We start from the raw sequence: 9,629 nt of genomic DNA, 5'->3' as shown, positions 1-9,629 counted from the left end.
CCCCCTTTTGGATGGAAATGTAATTAATACTTATTTTAAAGACAGTACTTCAATATCTGTCACCTAACCAAATTATGCTAAAATAAATATCAGTATATATCATATCAGAGATAATGACTTGCTATTAACTAATATTTTAATGTTTAATGCTTCAGGTAATGTGGCAAAAAGTGTAGTGTGACTAAGGAGACAACAGAACAGCCCAAATGAAAGCCCCAATAAAGAACCCACAAGAGCTTCACTTCACCCCTTCTCTAGGATCAGAACACTTGCCTCTAACGTTTGTATTTTACAGAGGAATTCTACACTGCAGATCTTGGGAGCTTTGATGTCATCACTAAGCTCATCCTCTAGATCACATTTCTGTAATAAATGAGGGTTTTCATGGCCTGGACCATTCTGGGAAGTGAAATTATTCCTGGAAGAGATCAATTGGATCTGGTTAGGCTTAATTCATAATTGTAAAATTGCTAATAATGAATTGAAAGTAGAAAAAGAGGCAGAAGGAGGAGAAATATGTGTCCTAAACCATGTACACTACTAAATAGTGAGGAGGCATTATTTCCACACATCATAACAATTATCAGATAGATACATTATATGGATTGAACTGTGATCCTACCAATTCATACCAAGAATCTCTGAACCAATGAGATTATTTGTAGATAGGGCTTTTTGAAGAAAATAAGAATTAGTTCATAATCTGATAGGAATGCTTTTTTTTATGAAGAGGAAGAGAAATCTACCTATTACACACAGACACACACAAACAATGGAAGAATGGCTGTTTGCAATCAAGGAAGACAGTCCCCATAAAAACCTAACCATTCTGGTACCTGATCTTGGACTTCCAGACTGCAGAAGTATGAGAAAATAAATTTATGTGGATGGAGAGACCAGTACATGGCATTTTATTATGGTAGCCCTAGAACATCCAGACAACACAATTTGATTATAGATGACAATTATAAAAACAGAGACTCAAACAACTTAAACCGATAGTGAAGAACAGAAATGGGCTTTGCACTCAGGGTTGTGTGAAGCTAAACCCCAGGCCCTCTATGTGGTGCCATAAAAATATGGGAGTATTAGGGTCTCTTCATTTATTCAGATCCACGTATCTCCATTATAGAATTTAAGAGTAAACAACAACAACAAAAAAGAAAATGGTTAGTTGGCTCACATAGGTCAAGCATATTCAGTTATGCCTGTTGCTAGGGAAATGGGACACTGGTAACTAGGGAATGTGGTAACATGGTTACTTGAATTGTCACCAGTGATGTCATGGCATGGAGTGCAAGTGGAGATAAAGGCACTGAAAGATAAGTTGGTTGAAGCATTGATACAAACCATGATAATAATGATTATTTAAAGAAAAAAAAAACATGAAACCAGTCACAGTGGTGCATACCTATAATCCCTCAGCTTGAGAGGCTGAGGCAGGAGGATTGCAAGTTCAAAGCCAGCCCCAACAACTTAGTGAGGGCCTAAAGACTTACTGAGACCCTGTCTCAAAAATACTTTTTTTAAATGGCTAAAATGTGGCTCACTGTTTGAGCACTCCTGGGATCCATCTCTAGAACGAGAGAAAAAAAGCGGGGCACTTTGTTCTGAAATCTATGAACATCTTACATGAAAGAGCATTTAGAAAAACCCAAGTACACCTTCAAAAGAGTTTCTGATCTCCTACAGTTGTTCAGGACTACTCCAATGATGGGGTTAGAGCCCTCATAACCCAATCACCTTCCAAAGTCATCACCTATGAACACAGCTGCACTGGAACTAAGCCTTCAACACATGGACTTTGGGGAGACACTTCAGATCCAAGCCATATCATACTAAAATATGGCCACAGCTATCTTAAGATAATTCCTGAAGTTTGGGCTGGGTAGTAGGATTAGAGATACATATTTAGGACCAAAGTGTGCAGATGAAGACTATCAAGGGGAATGCTGATATGTTCCTTGGGCTTAGATGGCTGGTGATCTCAAATGCAAGTCTACACAGTTTCATGAGCAGAAACTGATGGATCAAGAAGTTAGCAGAACATTGGAAAATTAATCTTGGAGAGGTACATTGATGGATCTTTAGGAAAGGATAGTGTGAAGACACTTAGGCTCCATCACTAATGTCCACTAGTGAGCATCAATTACAGAGAAGACATTCATGGGCCAAAAAAATAAAAATTCTATGCCACTAATAATATCTGCATCACATGACTTACCAAAGTTGCAGGAAACACTTCATTCTAGTACTCCAAGATTCAAAATAGCTAGTTCCGTAATCTTTCATAAACATTAATCTTTTCTAATTAGTAATGAAGTGTACAAAATGAGACTCACTCTTTGCTTACCTAAATTGCTGAGCTTCAATAGTGTGCCCATTACAATGAGCCATGGCAGCAAGAATGGAAACCATATATGGGTGAAAAAAAAAAAAAACAGTGTCTCTCTTTTTTTTCCTCCACTTGTAAGCATCCAAACAATTTCAAACAGAGCCACTACCATGACTCTTCTCACCTAACTGGTATAGTGCCCTGGTTTTGTTGTTGTTGTTGTTGTTGTTTGTTTATTTGTTTTTGTTCCCTAAAATATACTTTCCTCATGAGAGCCAGTCTCTTATGATTTTAAGTCATAAGTCATATTTTGTACTTGATCTGACTTATGAATTAAAATCATGAGAGACTTCCAAACTCCTAACCATGATCTAAAACCTTGTGGGTCAAGAGCAAAAATCATAAGCATCATGGATCATGAATATCTGACTAAAAGGAAGACTTAGGGATTGCTGAGACCAAGTGGATTACCTTCTGCATTTCACAGGTAGGTGAGTTAAATTCTACTGGCCTATCACGTAAAGGATGTTGTGTTACTCTGGCTCCTCCAAGAAGACACCCAGGTAGAATTAAACAGGTAAAGACTTCATTAGATGAAGTGTCTTTGTCTTCAAGATTAAAGGGAGACCAGCTTCACCCTAAACCAGCTTAGATTAAAGAATTGTGTGAGATTATATTTCTATACTGGGACAATTTCAGTCGATTTTCCTTCAAGCACAAATAAATGTGTCTTCTTTTTGAGAAAAGCAGAGCTTTGGCTGCTTCCCATCTTCTTCATTCCATAAGATTCTATAAATATTGCCACAGATGTTTGCCCAACAAAGTATTTATTGACACCTAGTTTATATATATATATATATATATATATATATATATATATATATATATATATATATATATATATACTATATATATGCATACAGTTATGTAAAGACAACTTGGATTCTGTAGTTCTGGGAATCTGATTGCTTTGCTGTTTCTTTCACCTCCCTCCCTAGCCCATTGATAGCAGCCTCTGCAGAGCTTTACAAGGATGCTGAGGATGTTCTATATATAGTTGATAGACCTTTATTTTACTTAATTATATATGGTGCTGAGAATCGAACCCAGTGCCTTACACATGCCAGGCAAGTGCATTACCACTGAGCCCCAGCCCCCAGATGATGTTCTTAACAATGCATTTCTTAATGCCTGAGTACAATGATGGTTCCTGAAATCCTAGAATGAGGAAGATGGGCGTTGGGGTTGATGGTTGGATAGTGGTAGATCCCACGACACATAACACAGCATAAGCACAGTCTCCAAAAAAAAAAAAAAAAAAAAAAAAACTTTCTCAACTTTACTTAATAACTCCTGATTTGTCAACACACAATTCCATTTAATTGTCTCGTTAGTTCCTCCACAAGTAAATAAATCCTGAGGGAGTTCAGCAATCTATAACCCTGGGAATCTAGAAAATGGCATAAAAGATTCTGGAACTTTCAGATTTGAATTCTGTTGAGATGGTGTTGTCACTGAAAATTTTAGGTAAGTTGCTCAATTCAGATGTTATAGACAGAAAATTGTATTTATTAAAAATCAGTTTAATAGCCCTCTATATTCTAACCTCCTGAAAGGCTGAAGGAAAGGGCCTATTTTGAAATGTTTTTATTATCTTCCTGTTTTAATCTCTGAGTTCACACAGAGAAGTAGAACTTCACAGTTTCGGTGACACAAAAAATAGCCATTAACCCTACCAAAAAATACAATTGAAAAAAAAAAAAAAAACTAAATGCAATCATACAAGAACCCACGAGAAACTTTGTTAACATCTCAAGAGCAACTGAGGTGACTGAAGTAGCAGAGATCGTTAGTTTAGAAGACAAAAACATCAAGAAAAGCTGAAGTTCTTTCAGTTTGATATTCCTTGGGAAAGGTTAAAGGCATATGATATTTTTGAGAAGACCACTGATAATAAAGCTTACCTTTAAACAAAAAGGGTGGCTTTTAATACTTTTGAATGGAAAATTTATTTTTTCATTATCATAAAAAGTACCCTTTGTTAGAAAGATAAGTGTGCAGGTTGATTAATATATCCTGCCAGGTAAATTAATTTGTTGTTCTGATTTAAAAATACAGGATCAGCACAAAAGTCGGTCTTTCTGGGGCTTTATGTAGTGATACAGGGGGAAATGCCAAGGAAATCTGTGCCCTGTCTCTCTTTGTGGGACCCAGGGTGAGTCATGAGCATCCTTTTGTTTTGTTTTGGTTTTTTTCCAAGTGAGAAGAATTGCATAGTTTTCATAAAATCTCAAAGGGACTGGAACCCAATCAAAGGAGATGGAGCATCCCCTGGCTCCTGATGAATGGTGAGGCCATTTAGAGGACTTTCCTGCAAAGGCAGCAGAGATAGGGAGAGAAGAAAATGCCAACAGAGGCATGCAAGCACATGGAGGCTTCAGTATCAAGCACAAATCTAACCCATTGCCGTGTTTTTCATACAAAGACAATGTTGCTGCTTTACACCTGCATAGCATAATTATTTACATAGGACAGATAGTTTACATGACAATGTATTAAGCACCTGATGTATAATATCTCCTTTAAATATTCTTGCAGTCCTATGAGGAAATTGTTATTACCTCCCTTCATAGACAAGAAAAAATGAGATGGAGTATTTAAATAAGTGTTGCAAGATCACAAGTACAGAAATTGTTAATATCAGGACTGAAACATAAATCTGTTACAACTCGTCTTTTGAAATTTGAAAAATTATGAACCACATCTTTATATGCATGTAAGGCAAGCAAGACTCCTGTGATATAATAATAATAATAATAATAGGACTGATATTCAGGTCAGCATTTTTCATTGTGATTTACACACAAATGAAGTTCCAAATACTTGGGCTGCTTTTATATTTAAAAGCAGATTATATGTTAAAAGCAGGTTATATATTTAAAACAGGTTCCTTTGGGGTCACCTACAACGTGCTAAATTAGAAACACTGGCCAGGTGATTTTATGTATAAAGAATATGAGAATCACTTGTTCCTCTAGTATTTACAACATGTCAGTATTACAACATGTACCTGCTCTGTGGTTGAGTTGACTGAAAGCCAAATGCTTTTTCAGGTCTCACTGGATTGATGGATAGCTCTGATTTCCAAGCTTTGTTTCCTATATCTATCCATCATGACATCTGATGACAGACAATCTTTTGCAGACATGGAAAACACTAATATTTGCAGACACACTAAATTTGGGTAAACAAATATTTGCTCAGGCTGACCATTTTGGGACTGGTTAATTTGTTTCTTCCTATCTGGGTCTGAAAAGAATACATTAAATCTGGGTTTGCTGGTGTCAAGACATTCATGTGGGATATCAAACAAAATTTTGCTGTAGTTTTAGGGTAAAATGACACCATTTGAGGCCACTCAGAGCATTGGTCCTATTGAGTGGTTTCTCTTCTGGATCAAGGCTTCTCATTTATTCATTCAGTAAATATTTATTGTGTCTCAGGCTTTTCGACTCCCAAAACCCACAATGACATCAAACTTGTTTTTATCTGATATAAAAATAGATTCTAGATTTGCTGGTGCCCATTCCAATTTCACCCTGACTCTCCATCTGATTTATTCCCTGGGTTTCATAATAAATGTGTCAACCCCTCCTAAGGACTACCTGGGAAGAGAGCATTCTCTGAGATTGTATTAAAAGACATTGTCCTTACATCTTAAACCATGGGGACATCGCACTTGTGGGCTCTGAACCACCTGTCCATTCCTAGCTGGAAAATGGGAAAATGAATTTTTCTCCATGTCTAAATTCAATTAGTTCCTAGTTCATTATTATCCCATTGTCCGGTTTAGTTTTCATAATAGCATAGGCATTAATTGAAAACCTGTTGGAATTTATTGATTTATTTGTTTCCTACAAACCCGTACCTTGTAAAATAAAATCTTTCAGCCTCATAGCCATGTCTTTGTGTGTTAAACTGCACCTAGAGCTAAAGAAATACATTTTTTGTAAAAATAAATAACAACCCCGTTATGGTTTGGATATGACATATTCCCTAAAAGCACCTGTGTTAATGCAGGAATCTGCAGAGGTGAAATGATTAGATTATGAGAGCTGTAACCTAATCTATAAATTGATCCATTTGATAGATTAAAAATTCTAAAAGAGTAGTAATATTGGGTAGTAACTGTATGGCATGGCTGTGAAAGATAAGTCACAGGGGTATGTCCTTAAGAGATTGTATCTTGTTGCCCCACCTGGTTCATTTCTCTCTCTCTCTCTCTCTCTCTCTCTCTCTCTCTCTCTCTCTCTCTCTCTCTCGTGTGTGTGTGAGTGTGTGTCTTCTTCTTAGCTGCCACATGGTGAGCAGATTTCCTTGATCATGTCCTTCTGCCATGATAATCCGTCTCACCTCATACCCAGAGTAATGGAGTTGACTGATCACAGACTGAACCTCTGAAACCATGAACCAAAACAAACTTGTCCTCCTCTAAGCTGTTCTTTTCAGGTATTTTGATCATAGTAACACAAGGCTGACTAAAACAAACCCTCGACATCATTTTGAATTTCCTATTATTAAATGTATTTCACATATTGAAATTGAACTCAGAAAATTCCTCACTTGCAAAAGGGACGCAAGGTTCCTGCTTGGTGTTGAGCACATCTAAGGGGCTTGGCATGTAAAGTGCCTTCATCTGGTGTTGGTTATGGCAATTAAATCTTCTCTACTCCATCCATAGGTGAAAGGTCTCTAAGGCATGGAAAGGAGCAATCACACAGTGACTGAGTTCATCTTGGTGGGCTTCACAACAGACCCTGTGATGCAGGTCCTCCTCTTTGTTGTGTTCCTTGGAGTGTACTCTGCAACCTTGGTAGGAAACACCATCCTCATAGCACTGATCTGTAATGACTCCAGGCTCCACACGCCCATGTATTTCTTCATTGGAAATCTGTCTTTCCTGGATCTCTGGTATTCCTCTGTCTACACCCCAAAGATCCTAGTCACCTGCATCTCTGAAGATAAAAGCATCTCTTTTGCTGGCTGCCTGGCTCAGTTCTTCTTCTCAGCTGGGCTGGCCTATAGTGAGTGCTATCTGCTGGCTGCCATGGCTTATGACCGCTATATGGCTATTTCCAACCCCCTACTTTATGCTCAGGCCATGTCAAGGAGATTGTGCATCTGTTTGGTTCTATACTCCTATACTGGGGGTTTTGTCAATGCAATAATATTAACCAGCAACACCTTCACCTTGGATTTCTGTGGTGACAATGTCATCGATGACTTTTTCTGTGATGTTCCACCTCTAGTAAAGTTGGCATGTGACATGAAGGAGAGCTACCAGTCTGTACTGTTCTTCCTTCTGACCTCCAATGTCATTACCCCTACCCTGCTCATCCTGGCCTCCTACCTCTTCATCATTGCTGCCATCTTGAGGATCCGCTCCACCCAGGGCCGCCTCAAGGCCTTCTCCACCTGCTCCTCCCACCTGGTCTCTGTGACCTTGTACTATGGCTCCATCCTCTACATCTATTCTCGCCCAAGTTCCAGCTACTCCCTTGAGAGGGACAAAATGGTTTCTACCTTTTATACTGTGTTGTTCCCCATGTTGAACCCCATGATCTACAGTCTGAGGAACAGAGATGTTAAAGAAGCCCTGAAAAAGCTTTTCAAGTTGGCTCAATCCGAAGTCTAAATTGATACACTTTTTTTCAGATCACTGCTAAGCTATAAAACACTGCTCCTGGAGAAGAATGGGGAATTGGATCTTAAAATATTAAATTTATATTTAATAAAATTTAACACATTTTTTAATTTGTATTAGTTTCTTTGGTTTAGTGATTAGAATTTCTACTATTGATTATACATTCATTTTAATATTTGTATAATTTTCAAAAAGCAGTATCTGGGTTGAATGCAAAATATAAGTATGTTTATAATACTTCTAGAACACCAAAGATTAAATTTTACTTTATTCTCTCTCTCCTAATGTAGATCCAATTATTTCTCCCTACAAAGTATCATGGGTATATAAAGGAAACATAATATGGAATTATGTTGCTGGCTAAATAGTGTTTATTAAGTACTTGCAGAACTTCAATGATAGACAAACAAGGAATGTCAAGATTTTTGATGAAAAGAGACAAAGAGCATTGATGTGTAAGAAAATAAATGCAGGTAAAATTAAAGAGAAGAAATCTGAAGCTTATACAAATGACACAATGTTTACAACTATTTGTTGTAATATTTTTAAATTTAATGGATTATTTAAATGTGATAATTTCCTCTATTGCAATCATCTTTCAATGACAATGTTCTAACCTATGAGCTAGATGCTCCATGTAAGTAAAACTTAACTGACAGTCCTTTACTTATGCTTTTGGAAACGGTATTAAATAAAATATTAACCAAACCTGCCATGGAATAAATATTGAATTGTAAGCTGTTTTCATAATCAAATTGTTCTATGGAAAAATACTAGCACTGGGTCAAGATTATTGTCCTTTCCACCTGAACTTGCAGTTGGAATTTCACCAAAAGCTGTGATAGAGAATTTCCCCTAAGGAAGTACCCAAAACCATCCTGAGACAGCTTAGTGGGATTCCAAGAGAGAATCACCAATGGGTGGATAAATTTGCAGTATTCATTAGGGAACCTTAAAACAGGAGGGCTTCAGCATGTTCTTTCAAAGGACAGCAACATGGCGGATGTCATACCTAGTTGTTTCTACTGATGAGGATGAATTATTGAGTTTATATGAGAGATTTGGCTCAGGGTCAGGGTTCCCATGCATTCAGCAACATATTTGGTCATTCAGGGTTTCAGACAACAACCTACACAATTCTGTCAGTGCTGATGATGGTCAAGCCCCCCACTCTGTTTCAAGTGTCCTAGGAAAACGTGCAATTACTAGCCACATGGTTAGGCATCTTGTGTCAATTGGCCAGGACAAACGAAAAAGCAAAGAGAGCTGGGGACCATACTGTTAAAGATTTTTTCACTGTCTCTATTGATTTACTTCATTTAGTTTGATGTTGTTCTTTTCTACTAGTGGGGTTCCATGGCTGTGTGACTTAGGGGAGAACTATGAAGTACTCACTCACCCAAGGAGAGAACACTCTTGGAGAAAGATATACAGTCCTAAGGACATGTATTTCTCCATGGATTTAGAAAGGATTTTGCGGGTTACTAGTTGTTGTTTTTTTAATCTAAACAACTCCTAAATATTTTGAATAATGTCATATTGATGTAGAGGGAATGAGGTTTACAAATATAGTTTCTTTACACTCAATTA

At 37.3% G+C, this 9,629-nt stretch overlaps 1 protein-coding gene across 1 annotated transcript; it reads left to right on the top strand.

The window, feature by feature from the left end:
• The first annotated feature begins 7,094 nt into the window (after nucleotides 1-7,094).
• LOC114081172 (olfactory receptor 9G19-like) lies at nucleotides 7,095-8,030 on the top strand. Its single transcript, XM_027922746.2, has one exon. The coding sequence runs from the start codon at nucleotides 7,095-7,097 to the stop codon at nucleotides 8,028-8,030; it is 936 nt and encodes a 311-aa protein (XP_027778547.2).
• Nucleotides 8,031-9,629: the final 1,599 nt, after the last annotated feature.

Source organism: Marmota flaviventris, chromosome 9 (genome assembly GCF_047511675.1).
Source record: "Marmota flaviventris isolate mMarFla1 chromosome 9, mMarFla1.hap1, whole genome shotgun sequence".
NCBI lineage: Eukaryota > Metazoa > Chordata > Mammalia > Rodentia > Sciuridae > Marmota > Marmota flaviventris.
This window is presented reverse-complemented; position numbering and strand designations above follow the sequence as displayed.

What these genes read in the sequence shown, in the direction of transcription:
- LOC114081172 (XM_027922746.2), top strand. Translation starts at nt 7,095, where the DNA reads ATGGAAAGGAGCAATCACACAGTGACTGAGTTCATCTTGGTGGGCTTC.